General features: G+C 42.1%; 1 protein-coding gene across 6 annotated transcripts in view; it reads right to left on the bottom strand.

Moving 5' to 3' along the window:
• CRPPA (CDP-L-ribitol pyrophosphorylase A) overlaps positions 1-5287 on the bottom strand; it is a 146380-nt gene extending 141093 nt beyond the window's left edge. For 3 of the 6 annotated variants that reach the window (XM_074863432.1, XM_074863464.1, XM_074863441.1), the window contains exon 1: positions 5013-5287. In XM_074863432.1, the coding sequence (XP_074719533.1) occupies positions 5013-5179 (167 nt within the window). In that variant the 5' untranslated portion in view covers positions 5180-5287. The remainder of the gene's footprint in view (positions 1-5012) is intronic. The other 3 variants (XR_012628240.1, XM_074863449.1, XM_074863423.1) reach the window with 2 other exon arrangements.
• Positions 5288-19218: the final 13931 nt, after the last annotated feature.

Raw genomic sequence — 19218 nt, 5'->3', positions numbered from 1 at the left:
ATTCAAGAAGAGCTATTTCACTCTAAACAAGAATAAGAACTCTGCACTTCTATTTGCAGAAAGACTATAGCCTTACACAGTTCCCAGAAACAGTGGACAGTCTGCACATTCACTAGTGAATGTGTAAGAAGAGCACTGACATTTCCCATTCTGGAGTCAAACGAAAAAGATTATGAGGCAACTGGGTAGCACATAGCATCTTCTGAGAAGGGAACACAAGCACTGGCCAGCCTATGATAAATCTCTGCACAGGGTGAGTGGAATGGCTCAAGGCCTCCAGTAGTAGAATACACCAAGTGACAGGATGCGGTCACAGCTCCACCCTGTGTCTGGATAAACACATTTATAAACTTGAGTATGTCCTTCAACTCACTCTGGACTAATGTTCTCTAATTAGAGCTGGGATTTAGAGATGCAGCCTATTCATGTAGGACTATAAATGTATCCTCTAGATTGGTTAGGTACAAGAACAGTTTAGGCTTCGAAGCCTAACATGTCCCACCAAAACTCATGAAAAGTACAATCAGTAATGTATGCTACAACTTCTCATAAATAAGAACTGTGCAACACACAGGTGCTTACTCTTTTAAAGATCTGCTTGTGGAAATGTTGCAAAGTGTTTTAATGAAGTAGAAAGTATACACTCAATCAGTATACACTCAAGCTGGCAGTAAATGGATTCTTTTTTTCCTCCCTCAAACTTGTCACACCCTTTTCTTCAGAAAGATTTCATACTAAAATAACACAAAGCTCAGGACCTGCTCAAAACCAGTTTAAAAACAGTAAGCACCTTTTCCATTTTATAACTGTAATATTAGATCAAGATAATACAAGCTTCAGAAAAAACCAGCACACAGTGCAAAAAAGATCAGAATACCATACCCCAGTGTGCTTTAATGAGCACTAGATACAGAACTCTAGTGCTTCTATACAACATAGGCCATAGTTCTAAAGTGGAAAATCAGGTCTGATCAAATGAAACAAAAGTAACAACTCCAGTTATAATCACTTTACAGCTGCCTTGGGAGGACCTCAATGTTAGTAGAAGGAAAACAATGAGGCAGAAAAGGACTGTATGTTTCCTGCAACTGTCCTCACATCATCTCCTATCAACAGACTGACTAGCTGCCTAGTAGAAAATAGTATTGTTTCATTAAATTTCAAAAAGTACATATATTCATATTAGCTAAGCTAGAACTCATAGTAAAGGAGCGCATTAACTCAGCAACAGATTAAGCTATTACATGACTTCACAACACAGACTGCAGAAGAAACTGAACAACCCCTGAGTTATGCTCTGAGACTGTATCACCTAAATAGCATGCTCGAGTACAAACCTGACTGACATTTAACCCTCTATCAGTTCACTCACATACAAACCAGTGCTGAGCCTGAAATCTGACATAAGGCTTAAATACTCACTCTCAGTTTCTTGCAACTCTCTCGGATCAGCAACAACCTATTTAACGTACAACCTACTGAAATCAGCAGCTGTGCCTGCAAAACATGGCCAGAACCAAGCAGTCACTGCTGAGATGGCTTTAGTAGTGTAAGATATTATCTTTCACTGCCACAGAAACTCTTCAGAGGTACAAGGTAAATCATCATATTAGTTTTGATGACCATCAAAACTATTCAAGCATCGAATGAGAAAATGAACTGTCAAGAACAAAATGCATTTGCAGAATGCAGGCATAACTCCCTTTTGCTCCATAACAACTTTGTTATGACTTTACTGATATATGAAAAAGATATATGAATACATATGGATCCGTTATGGTACAAAAATGGAAGCAGGGAGCTTTCAAGTCTGTAAAGTTTCACAGGTACATTAAGGAAGTTTTGAGCATCTCAGGTACAGAGGCCATCCATTTTTTCCTGAAAGAAAGTGTTCCTTAGTAGTCAGACAAGATACCTTCATAAAGTTAAAACAATTGGATTGTTTGCTATGATTATTTTTAGCTCATAAACAATTTTAAGAATAAGCTAATGATAACTGGACAAAAAGAACTATCACAATAGACACATTTAACAGAATTGTAATTATGTGACCTGTAGAGCCAGTGAACATGCATCAACCAATGGGGAAAAATACTTGGCAAATACAGTACACAAGACCCTTCCGAAGACATGAATGTTCAGAAGCTTCCCCAGGTGATGTTTTTTGATACCAAGGCACCTGTTTTAAGAGACTACATTACAGTAAACAAAGTAAACAAAGCTGTCTGAAACCTTTATGGAAAAATTTTATTCTGCCAGTAAACATAGTAACTGCTTTCCTCTTTCATAACTTCTCACTGTACTTTCAACAACTGGTGAAATAAGAGCACAGCAAGAATAGCAGCAGCTTATTTGTCCCTCAATGATTCTAAAATCAACCTTTACCTTAGCTTGTTTTCTGCTCTATAGCTTTATTAAAGTATGTGTGCACATGTGCAGAGAGACAAGACTCCTGTCTCAGAAAAGATATTGGAAAGGTTCTATTCTAAATAAACATACACCAAAAAAATTTAATGTGGAGGAAGAACCCTACTAGTTTGTACAGAAGCAAAAAGGAGGAATGCCATGCTAGCTCTGTTGAACTTGATGCAGAAGCCTTGCCCAGTTCAGTTCAACAGAAGCAGAAACAAATCCAATGGGAGAGATTTAAGTTCTCCAACACACTTTAATTCTACCCCCAAGGTAAGAACTGACCTTCCTATCAGCACCACTGTACTGACAATGAAAACCAATCATTTCTCCTCACCCTCTCTTCCTAAGGGCATCATCTTTGATTATTACTGGCAGGCCAACATTCTACATGGTGTCATCCTATGCAACAGGATGCACTGCCTATTCATTCATGTATGCTCTTGTCTTGTCTGACACTTTTTCCACATCAACATTTACGATTCTTGCTACTTTAAGATGAACAGAGTAAAAGTCTTTCTCTCCTGATTTTTAAAAAGCACATACACAGCAGCTGCAGATTCTTGATTTGTTCACGTATTTCTGTCTGTATGTCACTATGTTTTTTTCCAGTCTCAAAAAAAGCTCAATAGCTGTGATAATCAGTTCGATATTCAAGAGTCAAGGATTCATTCAATTACAGTGAGTAAACAATAGACATCAGAAGATAGTATCAAGCTAAACACAGAAAATCTGCCACTTCTGGGTGATAAGATTACATGACAAACTGTAGTTCCTCAATATTACATTTTTGCACATACATTCACATAGAGTAAGAACAAGGTATCTCTTTTGCAGTCTCAGAGTCAGAAGTGTTGAGATTAAAATGAAAGCCATTCCAAGCTTTAGAGTACATCTGTTCCCAACTCCTCATACACATACATACCAGCCAACACTCCAATTCAGTACAGAGATGGCAGAAACCTCTATCCGTGAGAGCACTGGCACCTAAGCAAAAGCACCGAAAGCTCTAGGTTGCTACTCTCACAATCAACTTGGGATCACGTGCCTGGTTGGACTGTACAATTAGAATTCAACCTTCTAATTTTTTGCAGCTTCAGGACATAAATATAATACTGTTGCTCAAAGAACTGTTTTTTTTTTTTCCCAGAGCTTACTGGCAGCAAAAATGAAAGATTTTTTTTAATGAATAATGTTTTATTTTCTTAAGAATATCATTTCCTTCCCAAACCTCACTCTGTTCTCTTTTCCAGGTCTCCAATACACTGAGTAAGGATATTATTCTTTTCTGTAGATTCCCATGACATTTTGGCAGAAATTACGGCTGTGACAAGCTTTGGATTGGAGGTTTTGCTTACTGATGTGTTTAGCATTGTGACTGGCTGCTGTTGAAAACTAAATAAAGAAAACAAGCAATATTTCTTTCATAAAGTAACAAGTGACCTGAGGGAAGCCTCTCTGGGTGGGAATGGAAAAATAGTCCCAATTTTGATGTTGTACAAGTTTCCATGAGTTAAGACTTTGGGAGATGTTGGCAATTCCATTTCTTTTCACCACCCTCCACTCCTCCCCATTTATTCTCTCTAAAATCTAAAGATTTGTTTTTCTACAAGTTACTGCAAAACATCCAGAATACATCTGACACTCCACTCCTACCTGCAGTGTTTCAAGTGACACTAGATACAAGACTTACATTATGTTAACATTTGACAATAATATATTAACTGTCAGTCACATGCCTAGAACTCCAGTCGTATGAGAAGGAAAAACCTGAGTGCTAAGATATCCCATTACTTAAAATTCTTCGCTCCAACATAAACAAATGCATTGCACATGCGGCCTCACGCTACCTGAGCTATCAGCTTTTAGCCCAGTAACTACATCTTAAACAAAGCCAAGGGGGCATTTAAGCTTCCTGCTGATGCAGGGCGTTCCACCATGGACTGTAAAAGAGGCATAATGCAGCGCTGTAAACCACTGAGTTCATCCCACTACGAAGAGCGGATCTTTTCGAGGTCTCTGGACACATTTGAGGTCTCAAATGGCTATGGGAGCACAGATCTTTTTCCAAGGCCTCTGGATAACATTGTGGCCGTCTCCAACGGCTACGGCAGGCTTGTCGCTCACCAAACCAGCCACTGCAGCTACGGGAACCCTCGGGCTTCGAGGCTGAGGGCCTCGAACACATCTCCAGCAGCAGTGGAAAGCGACACCACCTCACGGCAGCGGCCTCGCTGCGGAGAGACGGCGGAGAGCGCTCGGCTCCCGCCCGGCACCTCTTCCCGGTGAGCCTGCCAGGCCACCGCTCGGGGCAGCCCCGGCCTACGTGTCCCCAGCCGCCCTGTCGCTTCTTACATCTTCTGACTGGGCGGGGAGGGAAGGAGACCCCACCGAAACGCAAAACCAAACCCTCCGAGGGGCGGCCGCGCCGCGGGAGCCTAGGGCCCGAGGCGAGGGTGGCTGCCGGCGGCTTTCTGGGGACGGGGGGCACGGCGAGGCCCGGCAAGAGCGGGGCGGCCGGGCCTCAAGCGGCGGAGGGCCGGGGGCGGAGGGGAAGGGCCGCAGGGCGCGGACGGGGAGCCGAGCGGCGCCGGCCTCGTTACCTCTCCATCGCCCGCACCGTGTAGCTGACGAGCGGCCTCCCTTGCACGGCGCAGAACTGCTTGGGGGTGGCGCCACCCAGGCGCTCCCCGCTCCCGCCCGCCGGCAGCACAGCCGCCACCGGGGTAACGGCGGGCCCGGCGTCGCGGCTCCCGCTGCTGGGCTCCATCTGCGCGGGGCGCCGCGCCTGCTCCGCCCCCCGCAGCAGCAGGAATGCCGCCGCGCCGCGACGGCGCAACCGCCCGCGTGTTTTATTTGCCCGCGACGTCCGCAATCCAAAGAATCCAGCGCCCGCCCGCTCGCCTGCCCCCAGCGGGGACAGGGCCCTACTCCTCGCCCGCTCTGCGCTACGCGAGGCCCCGCAGCGCCGTGCGGGCCCAGGCGCGGCCGGGCAGCCCCGCGGCACTCGCCTAGACCCCGGGGCGGGGTGGGGGGGCGGCACCCACCGCCTGGGGCACCCCGGTAGGGAGACGCCGAGCAGTGCAGGAGCCCACGCGGGAGGTACCGTAGCAGCCTTTGGCCCTTTAAATGCCCGGTGCGCGGGTGACTCCCCACAGCGCATGCGCGGCCGGGCCGGGCTGCTCCCACCTGCGGCCAGGCCAGGGTGGGGGTGGAGCGCGCGCGGCGCGGGGGCCGTTAGGGGCGGTGGCCGCGCGGGGCGGGGCGGAGCGTCCGGCGGGGTGTGCCAGGCCTGCCCGGCTGTGCCAGGCCCGCTCAGCTGTGCCAGGCCCGCTCGGTGTTCCCGCGCGCTGCGAGAAGGCGGCGAGCCGCTGCCTCTGCGTGGCCCGTGTTGGGCTCCGCTGATCGGGGGCGGGGCGGCCTCAGTGAGGAACTAAATCCCTCGTGTTCGGAGCCGCGGGGAAGGCGGGCCGAACCGCGGGCCAGGCGGGCCGAACCGCGGGCCTGCGCCTTTCTGCGGGTCCCGGCCGTGAGAGGACGGATCCTCCAGAGGCTGGCTGAGGTCGCCTGCCAAAATCTGCCCTTAGTCCGAGGAGGGAGAGGCTGAAATAGCAGCACTTAATTCACTGGGAGAAACGGATGTTCCAGTCACTTTATGGTGTTACTGTAGACGGGAGCTGAGACGTGTTGATAGAAAATTCCCAGGGCTGACACCCATTAGGTGGCAGAGGAGGCATGCTAAGCATGACATCATGTCACACATTTATAATCGAAATAAGTCTCAGGCTGGTATGTCTGTCTTCACTGTACATCTTAAGCTGTAACCATGAGTGTATTTAAATACTATTGCTACACTGTTCTTACCTGAAAGTTTTGGACATCTCACTGTAAAGATAGCTCAGCAAATCTGAAAGAACTGTTGTGAACTTGTTGCTGCTTATCAGGGAGCGGCGAGGGCCAGCCACTCCAAAAGGGAAGGGGAGCCTGGAGCGGAGCACGCTATCAAGACAGGCGAGAACAATAGCCTCACTGACAAGGAACCAGGATGCTAAGCGTGAGCCAGGGTCAGGATCGGGCCTTCGGAGTCAGGCATAGTCCAGGGATCACCCAGCAAGGTCTCAGTGAGGCAGCAGGTCCCAGGGCAAGTCAGGAAGCTGAGACAGTGGGTGTGGGTCAAGGTCAGGGAGGCTCCAGACCAGGGGCAGGCATAGGGGGCCAACAATAAAGACTCTCCTTAAAAGTAGCTCCCAAGGGAAAAGGAGGAAAGGAGGGTCAGGCCCTTGCTTCTAGCTTTCTTCATAACAGCTCTTATTAGTGGAAGAGCTGCCTTTGGACTTGGCAAGCCAAACTGCTTAACTCAGCCACCTAAACTTCCTGAAGGTGGGTGCACTCAGGGCCCTAACACTGTCCTCTTTGACAGTATTTTTAAGAAAAAAATCAGTGTCTTGCATGCAGGCTGTTCTAAAATGACCAGAGGCTTTTAGAGCCTGCAGGATTTTTTGATCTTTATATCTTTGAGAAGCTAATTTATTTACAGATTTTCATGTTTTTCTTAGTTGTGTTAAGAGGAACACATACGGAGACTTTTCTGAGGAGTAGGTCTGATCAAAAAAGCAGCATGGAAGAAAGTTTGTTATGTCCCAGCTGGGCTGCTTTGCCAGTGACAGCTGTGGACTGGGGTCATACAGGATCACAGAGGCATCATAAGCAGGAGTCATGCCGTAGAAGTGAAGTGGTCCCTGCTAGCAAAGGCACAGCTCACAGATGTCCTTGATACCTGTGATAACAGGAAAGTCCTGGAAAATTGCATAGTACAGTGGAGAACATAGGCACTTTACATGCAGGGGTGTCTTGGCAGTTAAGACAATGAACAGAAATCACATCAGCTCGTACCATGCAGGGAAATGTGAGAGGGGCTGATGGCAAACAAAGGAAAACATTTTAAATGAAAACATGCAGATATGCCTTCTAGATAGTGATGTCTCCAAAATCTTCTGTAAGGAACAAATGTATTATCATGGGCATTAAAGGAAATGGACATGTAAAAAAGAGGAAATAATATGAGTTATACAGATTGCTGAAAAACTTCTGGAATGGAGACCCTTTTCACTACTGAAAACATTAGCTAGAAGTTGAACTGCCTTCCTTCTGACAAGTGTTGGTCTCATTGTCTTCAGGATTGTTTATCATGTGGGATTTTTTTTTAGAAAATCCATTGGCTCAGAAACTCTGTTTACCTGTTTCTTTTCCTTTTCAGTGGGTCTTACATTTTTGTTTTCTTGGAAAGTATTTCTCTACACCTAATTCCTGACTGATGACATACATTTGTCTGTTATCTCTTTTCAGGACTTTCAAGTTTGCCCTGACTCTTTCCCTCTGTACAGATTGCCATCCATTCAGCATCACTTCTTTGTTATCAGATGCCCAAAATGAATTTTTCTTCTTAAGGTAGCCACCTCCAGCATCCACAGTCATGTTGGAATGTATAGGTTACATTATTCTGACTTCTTCTGGCAGCAGTTCTATACAAACACGTTCATGGCAGGTTTTTCTGCAATATTCCCACTTTTTTCATTTTTTTCAGTGTAATAAACATTCCGAATTCCTGAGTCTTCATACTTCCATTCATAAAGAGCACAGACATTAGTAAACTGTAGCTGATTTTCCAGACTTTTTTCTTGTTTGCATTATTATGAGCAAAATAAGCTCTTTTTAGTTCCCACAGCTCCTCCCACTGTACATTGGTTCTGAGACGTAGGCAAGTAGGACATTCCTAAACACAAACACAACCTTCAGAAATATTTTCCCCTTCCTTCTTGACATTATGGTTTTGCACTTCTTCTCCTACTCCAACAGTCTGTTGTGCCTAGTACCTTCTCTCTTGCCCAGCCAGTATTTTCCCACTTCATTTCTTTCTTGCATATTAATTTCTTTCATGAAGGATAAAATGCAAGAAAGATTGAGGAAAGAGGATCACATGCCAAAATTGGTTCCGTTCTTGTTCTGAAGCCCATATTCCATATTATGCTAGGTGAACGAAGTTTGATCTGTCCAGAAGAAATTGTATTTGGTAATAACTTTGCTGGATGCAGACTTCAGCGTCATGAAGTATGTTGTATATTTATGGTGAGACTTGATGATCCAGCCAAACAGCACTTTGAAGCTGCTTTTGGCTACACTCGAACATCAGATGCTTCAGAAGTTTTCATGCTTTCCACAGTCCCTATGGAGTCAAAAGATTTTTGTCTTGTGTTGACAGCACGTGTTAGTTCTTCAAGAAGCTCCTCAAGCTTCTTGAGCCCCGAGAGATTCTCGGGGTCTTGGTTAGACTGAGCGTTTTACTGCTATTTCTCCTTTTATTTTCTGTTTTCTTAGACAATGACACAGAAGGAAGAGCATATTTAACATCATTAGCAATTTATGCTGTGTCTTAGCATGAGTTAAGAATATTGGGATTTTCGGTTTTACATCTTTTTAATACTCATTTGATAGTAACATGCTATGAAACACAGCAGCATTTTGGGAATAAATAATTTGCTTCAGTTCCATTCCATTTTGCATTTTTTATTGAATCAATCTAATAATTTGGTTACTGTTCATATGTGTGCATGCTCATATATAAACTTTTGAAGTGGGGTAAAAAGTAAATTCACAGATAATGGAAGAACAATTTTACACAGTTTTTAATTGGATAAAGAGGGACAGAGGCAACATTTTTGCCTCAAAGCAAGTAAAGAGCAGGCTAATCCATCATTTCTGTGCAGGGGTATAACATCTGAAACCACAGTAGTAGTTTGCAATTATGCAGTAAATATGCCAATCATATGTTTGAAAAGTGTTTTTTTTCTTTTTTATTGAAGAAAGAAGATATGTACAAATTGGAATCAAATTACAGAAGTGAAATTCATCTGAAAATTTAACTGCTGGGGAAAAAAAAAAAAATCATCTGTTTCTATGACTGAAACTCATATTAGTGTTTCCAGAGAACATTAAGTTATTGGAGTGGTAGAAATCACACTGACAGGTTTTTGTAAAAAATTAGTAAAAGAGAAAAATTTCTTAATTTAAAATTGCAATTGAGTCTTCTGAGATGTGATATAAATTAACTGAGAAATTGTCCCTTTTTCAAAATAATTTCTAAGCTCTTGAAGTATTTTTTTTAATGCAGGCAAAATAAGATTAATTTACCTTTTCTTGACCAGCAACAAGGTTCACTATGGTGTGTTTTAAAGGGAAATGCATGCAGTCAAGGAACATTTTTTAAATGAAAGTGAACTGTAAAAGCAAAATTACAAAAAAATTACAGTACTTCCTACTATGGTAGTTCAAGATCTATAAAAGACAACATAAAGCTAAAAATATTTACAATCTGAGAGCCATTCTTGCAGCTAACACAGTATCTGCAGCATTCTGAGCAGTGATGCAGGCTTTTAGCCAGAACCTTGTGTTTGCAGGATTGTATTTCACTGATTTTATCCAGATATATAAGTTATTACCTCGGTGGGGGCAAGCCATAAAACGAACGTCCAGAGCTGTAAGTAAGCAAGTGGAATATCAGTTCTCTTTAGAGAGTTTTTCTGTTCAAGTATGATAGCAGTCTTGGCTTTCTTTAAGTCATCAATGACTGTCTCTAATTGTTGAAGTCACGGATTACAGAGACAGACACAGGTTCTTTGCATATCTAAAGAAATTAGAACATCCCCAAAAGGACAGTATTTCAGGTTTTATCTCGCATGTCTGTTGCTATTTGTGGCAGTTTACACAAGATCTCAAAATCTTAGGCATCATCGTCATTTCCACGTCTATATATGAAAAAAAAACCCTGAGAAAGCATAGTCTGGGTAGGCATTTTGTTTCCAGATATTTTATTTTAGTCCTGATTGATCACTAGAAAAAATAATCATGTGACAGTTTTCTTTGTGTGAAGAGCATACTTCACAATCTTTTACTTGTTGCCTATGACTGAGACCTGATCGACCCTCCACATAGTCCTTTTGGGCTGACTTACATCTTCACTGTGTCAGTGTTTGTTGCACAGCAGCTGCTTCAGAGTATTTGCTCTGTGGTGACAGTGGTTCCCAAGTCAGTATCATGTCATAGAGAACGTATAGCTTGAGGCAGTATAATAGATGGTGGAATGTTGAAAAAGGCAAAACTATTTTCCCTCCAAATCAACACCTTCAGGGAAATTTTATCTTATTTCATATTAGCATATTTTTATGTTTGTAATTTTACAAATGTGATTGCAAAGTTATTTCTTGCTCTCAGATTCTTTGATGAAAGATGCTATAGATGTGTGGAATACTTACATATAAAGTGTTGTGCTATTGATTTACTCCCATTGCTATGTGGAACTGAGATCAAAACAGTGTGTATTCAGCAAGGGAGTTATACACATGCATAACTTAAATGATGTAAATAGTTGACTATCAAATATCAAAGAGTGCTTACATGCCTAATATACAGTGTGCATAGAATCGCCTATAGATCAGACCCTAAGTGCTATTGCCTTCATATGCAGTTCTGCAAAATATTTCTGATGTATGGTTTTGATTTTTGACAAAATGGTGTAACGGGCTGTAAATTTTAGTTACTAAGGTAGAAGCGTTACACGATTTTTCATTTAGTAGTTGAAGCGTAAATAGAGAATATGAATGCTACAAATGTAAAGGAAATGTGGTCTCTGAACACAATGGAGTGTTTTCATACTTGCACATCATTGTAGGTAAGTGCTGAAAACCTTATGTTGAGTTTCACGTGTTGTATCATGTGTGTTTCATGTCACGCCTTTGGCATTGTTTCACATGGTTCTGATAGGTACATTTCTTCCAGAGTCTATGAATACTTAATATACAGAGGAAGCATCTTGCTTATATTCTGTGCAAGTGCTAGAGAAAAAATTGACAGAGATTTCATTTGATGTTTGACACCCATTTTAAAGCTTCACCCAAAAATGTATATTCACCCTGGAGTATTTATCTGTTCTCTGCTCAATAATCCTTTAGGCTATTTCTCAGAGGTGTGGAAGGTTAGTTCAAGAGCTAATGAGTATTGTGTGTACACAAAATAGAAGAATTTAAAGATAAGAGAATTACCCCATAGTATCTAATCCAATAATTCATGAGAGTGGGAGTCCCTGACTGCAGGAGTTTTTGTGAAATTCAGAAAGGTTAAAGTCTTGAAGAAAATCTTCTACATCTTTAGGAAGTACTTTGGCAAGTAGGGAATAAGGTGGAGGCCTCATGTAATTTTTCATTAGAAATGGTTGACTAGTCTTAAACATTTGGCTCTGGGAGGGTTTTCGTAGGTTCTAGGTATGTTGGTCAGATGTTAAGTAATACCAGGGTTGGGTAGGCCTATCTGCTAAGCTTTAACATCACTATTTATTATTCTGGTTTATAGGAATTGTTGTTTGGGGTGTTCAACTGTCAGAGTGCATTGTATGGCGGCCCTAACAAAGATTAAGTCATGGAAGTTGAGGGACAGAAATCCCAGAGGCTGTCTTCTACTGTCACTGTGACTTCACAGCAGGCACCAGCCATTGGGAGAGTGCCCTATCATCTCAGTAAAAAAATAAGTGTTTAATTTATTCTTTTTTGACAGGTATCTGGAGAAACAGTTACCTCTGAGGAAAGACTAATGGTGGTTTCCTTTTCCCAAAATGATTCAAAGCAGAGATAGTCTATGAACTGGTTAAATATGTGGTATTAAGCCACAGATGCCAGTGATACAGAATGATGTAGTGAAACATTAGAGAATACTTAAGAGCTGAAGTTAGATCTGGAATAGGGTGGGGATTTTCACTGCTCTGAATCTTTGTTTTAATTTTGGTACCTGCCTAATGTCATGCCCTGTTTTATTGCTTTACCATGTTCTATGTTACCTCCATGAAATGTTTGTGAATGAATGTGAAACCATTTACCAAACAAAGTGATGGAGTGAGTCAAATAACACAAATGAAAATCTGCAGATTTGGTATGAATAAAAGTACAAGCTTTACTATTTATTACTACACTGAAAGTATTGCTTCTGTGTCTCTTGTCATGTTAGTAATGGTCCTTACCCTTAGAATGCCAAGAACGTTATTCGTTAGTCCCATGTCTGAAAAACATAGATGAACTCACAGAGTTCGTATGGGAGGGATTCCATCTGTGTTTTTACTTAACAAATGAAGACTGGTCCTAGCTATACCATCAGGGGCTGAAATTGCAGCAGGTAAGAGAAGATACTATCCAACACAAAAATTGGACTTTGCCTTCATTGTGGATTTGTATGGTACACATTAGACAAAACAATCATGTGGAGCTAGTTCGTTTTTCTCCTCTTCGTTTGAATTTTTAGTATTTCATTCTCACCTTTTTGGCAGTTTGTGAGGGAAGTGCCTTAAAATGCAGCCCGCCTCATGGAAAGGTTTGTGAATCTTCTCTTTCTGAAGGTTGCTTTACAGTGAGCAAAACCTGCAGGATGGTAGTCCCTAAAAACAGTAGTCCTGTCCTAATCCCTTCCCTCATCCTTTGTTGGCTTGTCCAGTTCTAGCATGAAAATGTCAGATTGGAAAGGGTCAATCCTTTGATCCTGTTCGGTTTTCTGAAAGATCAAGGTTACAGATTTTTCCCAACTGCAGCAATGTGGCTACCTGTCATGCAGCAATTATGTAGAGACTCAGCCTGTTTAACATATACCACTGAGCAACCATCAAAGGTTAACCATTTTCCAACATACTAATCTGGCTGGATGCAAACCAACTGCTTAATGAAAAATGCTCTGTATCCTATTACTGTTTTTCTGAGTAATGCGGTGCAATTCATCTGACTTTAAAAATTCTTCCGGACACTTACCTGTGCCAGTACGCTTGTGTTTCCACATACATTGTTTTCTTCAGTACTGAACACTTCAGAAAATGGATTTTGTAATGCATCCTTTTCTTTTATTTTTTGTGTGGGAACAGAATTGTGGGACAAGTAACCTAACTACCAGAAAGAAAAGTCTGGTCATTGAGACACCATGGGAAAGAGGATTTAGATTTTGCCAGAGCCAGAAGTTTCAAAGTGGAGGGCAGAAGCAGGCAGATTTACAAGGGGCTGTGGTGTTTGAGTAGATAAAGAGTACCACAAAGTACTGCATTCTAAAGACTCAGACAGTGGCTTGAATGGTCTGTCTAATGAGGGCTTTTATGGAAGAATTATGCAAAAAGTATTCAATTAAGCAAATAAAAATGGAAATCCATCTTAATATTTATTTTATTCTTGGCAAAGGATGTTGCAAACATTTTTTTCTGGCAGCAGTGTCAAGATTCATAACTGATTACAAAAAGTTCAAAAGAAAATACAGGGTCAATAGTTGCAGAGCACCGAAAAGAGGTTTTATGGATAACTCACTACCTGTATTCTTAATGGTGTTGTTCACAAAATCAGATTACTGTAATTTTATAAGGGTAACACTGAGAGGGAATTAACCGATAGATTTTATGTAGGTTGTATGCAGGATTTTGAGCCAAATTCTTCAACAAAGAAGTCCAGGTGTGTGGTAGACTGATAGCTTTCTAAGAAACCTGTATGTGAACCTCTTCAGCTTAGGTAGTATTCTTTCTCCTCAGAAAGAGGAGGCTGTGGTTACCCACCAGAAGATATTACCAATGCAGTGAAACCTGAGTTCCTGTGAAGGTGTCAGATTCTGAAGTCTCCCTGACTTGCCCTGGTTCTGTATGGAATGTGTGGTGGTACAGACACACTGTGCTGTGTGTTCTTCCCTTTGCATGGGAAGAGAAGACACAGAGACAGTCAGACATGGTTATCATCTACCATGCGAGTTTAGACTTGGCAGTCTATTAAATCCCAAGGGTAGCATGTGCATTGGCTAATGTTTGGCTTGGCAATCTGCAGACTGAACAAGTCTTTTGAAGTCTCATGAAAAGTTGTGATGATCAGGAGAAAATGAAGGACATGCAGCACATGCTGTCCTCCACATGTCATTTTGTGGAATTTTTTGATCCGTTTTGTCTTCTTTCTCCGCCTCTAGACACACTCACATTCAGACATTTCCATATCTGAAAACAAAAGATTCAGTGCAGTGATACAACCTGCTTCTATAAGCTGTTCTGGCTACCATCCTAAAAATTGCAGTAAAGATGTACAAAAGCAAAAGTTTCAGCAGGCTTTTTCAGTGGAAAAAAAAACGCCAAGTGATCCTTGCTAAAACCAAAACTTTTGCAGCTTTACATTTTAGAAACACTCAGACCTCTGTTCTCCATCCCAGCTTAATGGCCATAGGGAATCTAAAAGAGCTTTCTTCAACCCATCCCAAAAACAAATGAATAAATAAATAAGTAAATAAATAAAATAATAATCTAACAAGCAACAGATGTTTAAACTTGCTTCAGCTGCAATTAAAACAAAGTCTTTGTGCTACAGAGTCTGTTCTAAAGCTCTGCATAGTCCCTCTATTTCTCAGTGGCTGTTCTTGTGGTAGGGCTAAATGAGTACTTTTCTTCTTAGGCCTTCTCCCTCAACTCTTCACTGTTTCATATAAAAGAACTTTAATGAATGTGCCTGGTTAGCTCTTCTTTAGCCCACCAAAGCATCGGACTTCACAGACTGCTTTATGCTTTTACTAAGTTTCTTTGCAATTTCCTCACAAAGTCACTTCTCACTGGGGCTAACAAAACAAATCAAATGTGGAACTCCTAGGTCAAGTTAGAGCATGACTTTTCATCTCAGCAGACAAAATTAAAAAATTATGCATTCAGTCATTCTAAAAAGAGATTTTAAATATTTCTGTATCAAAAAGCAAGTGTGCTGTAGTAAGTGTAGTTAGAACAGCTAAGGGTTTAAACAATGAGACAGTAATACACTATTGTACAACTACTAAAATAGGGCAGGGGACACGAAGTAGACAAAGTGTTCAGCAAAACTTTTTTAGATGATTTAATATTTTTTACTTAAGTAGATGGTAACAAAGATCACTTTTTGACAGCAGTTGTCTTTGGGGTTTAGTAAACAGAACTCTATTATTGTTGCAGTGTATTCTGACTTAGGCCTCTTTTCCAGGGAGCTGATTTTTATTTTCCTTTACATTCATGAAGTACTGTATCCCACAAACAGCACAAATTAAAGTCAGTGGTCCCGATTTTTGCTTATATTAAGCTGTCCTCTGTATTTCTTTGTGGTTGTATAGGGGCATTAAGACAGCCTGAACTCCAGCTAGGTAATGTAACACTGCCTCATTCACTATAATATGTTGTCAAACCAAAGTGAGTTAAGAAAAAACAAATTCCCAAAATGGAGTTACAGTCCAGTGTTTGTAGGATTTTTCTCAGCAATTGGTAGAGACTAGTTATTTTCGTGGCATGTAGTTTGATGAGCATTAATCAACAATGAAGAGTATTTTCTTGTCATGGAAGTACTGAGGAAGGTAGGTGTTTGAATATTAACTCAGTGGTAGGCAATATCACTTGTAAATCACACTTTTCTAGGGTGTCAGTCCACATAGCTCATACGATGAGTGAGCTGAAAGGCTGGATGTCTTTCAGAAAGATACATGGGCAGGCTTTTTGTTGTGGGGGCGACGTTCAGGCAAAACGAACAAATCCAGTGACAGAATGTCTGCTTAACTCATAAATCTCTAGAGAATTTTCAGTTCTAGCCTGGAGCGATGTTTATATATATGTCAATGAACTTAAAATCAAAGCCCCTTGCCTGGCCTACGGGAAAGGAAATGCATCATGAGAACAGGATACCTTCCAAGACTAAGGATTCCTTATAATTTTCCAGTGAACACCTCCAGGTTAATACTGTAGCAACAAGACTCTCACAGTGGAATGTATTGAGCAGTCCTTTCTTGATTAATGCCGTACTTCTTCAGGAAGGATATAAAGGTCAAGGTTAGGAGGACTACAGTGATTTACTAGCAGAAATCTGTTAGGTATTTTGAAGGGTGTTAATCAAATGTCTGTTTTATTTCCAAACAAATGACTGAACTTGGATTGGGTGATTTGGATGCCAAGGCTGCTGAAAAGGAGAGCACAACAGATTTGTTACTACTACTAAAAAACAATAAATGAACTTCTCAAGGGCCTTTCTCGGCTAGTCTGCAAGTGTCAGGCCCTTCTGACTTTCAGAGTTGATAATGTCTTAATGACACACACTACCTACCCCTGTCTTTACAGAGTGTGCCTCTGAGTGCTACCATGCGATCAAAACAATCAGCATCTGGCTAAGTTTGTTTCTAGTGATGTCTAAGGAAAATTGATTTCCGTTCATTATAAAACAATTTACCCCTTAGCTGGGGGCAGTTTTCATCAACTCAAAAGTATTGAAATAATGATGGCAGATAACAGATTATTTCTAATTTTTTTCACTTCTAATATTCTAAAGAAGCTAGCTAGTATGAGAACTTCTTATAAAATTTTTAGGTTCTTTTTAAGATGTTTGAAATGCTTTTATAGAAGCCCCTGGATGTAGTGATCTGCCCGTATGATAGGATATTATTGAGAAAGTCAACTTCTATGTATTCTTAGTGTAATAAATCTAGGCTATTTAGTGGTCTAATTTGTGTAAAAACTTACCTGATCTGCCTCTACATTGTACTTTTGCAAAATATTTGCATGATTCTGGTATCTATTTGGCTTAATATTTCAGGTGAAAACTAAGAAAATTCTAGCATGTTTGTCTTTCCTTTTTAACTGAAACAAACATAAGAAGATGTATCATATTTTAAATTATTTCCGTTTAAGCAGTACTATTTTCTTCATTGAATCTTTGAGAAACTTTAGCTAGATTCTCCACTGTAGATATGAGAGCAATGGCCCATATCCTACCCACTGTAACTTTACATGTTGGAGGCTCCCCATATAGAAATAACTGATTGGATGTTGTACTGTGTTTAAGTGTGAAGGTTTTGGAAGCAGGGGAGCTACAGGGGTGGCTTCTGTGAGAAGCTGCTAGAAGCTTCCCCTGTGCCTGACAGAGCCAATGGCAGCCGCCTCCAAGACAGACCCGCTGCTGGCCAAGGCTGAGCCCATCAGCGACAGTGGTAGTGCCTCTGGGGTAACATATTTAAGAAGGGGAAAAAAAACTGCTGCGCAACAGCAACTGAAGAGAGGAGTGAGAATATGTGAGAGCAACAACTCTCAGACACCAGGGTCAGTGAAGAAGGAGGGGGAGGAGGTGCTCCAGGCACCAGAGCAGAGATTCCCCTGCAGCCCATGATGAAGACCCTGGTGAGGCAGGCTGTGCCCTGCACCCATGGAGGGTAACGGTGGAGCAGATCTCCACCTGCAGCCCGGGGAGGACCCCAGGACCCCACACTGCAGCAGGTGGATGTGCCCAAAGGAGGCTGTGACTCTGTGGGAAGCCCACGCTGGAGCAGGCTCCTGGCAGGACCTATGGCTCCGTGGAGAGAGCAGCCCACGCTGGGGCAGGTTTGCTGGCAGGACTTGTGACCCCGTGGGGGACCCACGCTGGAGCAGCCTGTTCTTGAAGGACTGCACCCCGTGGGAGGGACCCACACTGGAGCAGTTCATGATGAACTGCAGCCCATGGGAAGGACTCACATTGGAGAAGTTTGTGGAGGACTGTCTCCCATGGGAAAGACCTCATGCTGGAGCAGGGGAAGAGTGTGAGGAGTCCTCCCCCTGAGGAGTAAGAAAAGACAGAAACACCGTATGATGAACTGACTGCAACCCCCATTCCCCGTCCCCCTGTGCTGCTGGGAGGAAGGAGGTAAAGAAATCACGAGTGTGGTTAAGCCCAGGAAGAAGGGAGGGGTGGGGAGGAAGATGTTTTAAGATTTGCTTTATTTCTCATTACCCTACTCTAATTTGACTGGCAATAAATTATTACTTTTCCCTGTGTTGAGCCTGTTTTGCCTGTGACGGTAATCAGTGAATGATCTCTCCCTGTCCTTATCTCCACCTACAAGCCCTTCGTTATTTTCTCTCCCCTGTCCAGCTGAGGAGGGGAGTGATAGAGCGGCTTCGGTGGGCACCCGTCATCCAGCCAAGGTCAGCCCACCATGGATGTACTCATATAATGTCTGGATCCTTGGATAGACCCCTGTGAGTTCACACATAACAGGATGAAACAGAAGACAGATTGTATAGGTCAGACTGAAGCATGCAGAGCTAGGAGATGAGTCACAAAGAGTAACATTATTCCTTAAGAAAATTCAAGATTAACATATTTCTAACACTCCTTTCCTGCAGATCTCCCCTTACAAAAGACCAAAGTCATGGCCAAAGAAAAGACTATAGCTAACTCAGGTGGTACTTCAAAATGAAGTCACTGCTGATGGACAAAGCTCCTTCTGGCTTCCCTCATGTTCCCTCAAATACGCCAGCCTTAGAGATGGGCCCCATGGACCTTCTGTTGCTTGTCCAGCAAAATTTCATGAAGTCATCTTAAAGTGTGTCAAAGTATTCCCCTTCAGGTAGTTCTGCGTGAAAGGACAAACTAGGAGTTATTCTCTCTATTGCTAAACGCAAACTCTTATTAAATGTGCATATTGTTCCTACAGCCAAACTTCACTGACTGTAGAAGAGTCATGAGCAAGATGTGTGGGGTTCTTCACCATTCTTATTTCTGGGAGTCAAACACAGAACAGGCAGGGCAACTTTACTGATGTGTAGTGACTATTGGCTTTGAAAATAATTTCGGTTAGATTTTGGTCCATTACCTCAGTCTTTTGTGCATTATCATCTTGAAGAAGTAGCTGGAGAACAATTTAAAAATGGATAGATATTTGGCATTCAGGAATAATCTTTCCCTCATAGAATGGAATGAATGAGAATATAATGTCTGTTAAAATAAAAAA

The sequence above is a fragment of the Strix uralensis genome, chromosome 1 (assembly GCF_047716275.1).
Source record: "Strix uralensis isolate ZFMK-TIS-50842 chromosome 1, bStrUra1, whole genome shotgun sequence".
NCBI lineage: Eukaryota > Metazoa > Chordata > Aves > Strigiformes > Strigidae > Strix > Strix uralensis.
The sequence above is the reverse complement of the archived record's forward strand: the minus strand, read 5'-3'. Positions and strand labels throughout refer to the sequence as shown.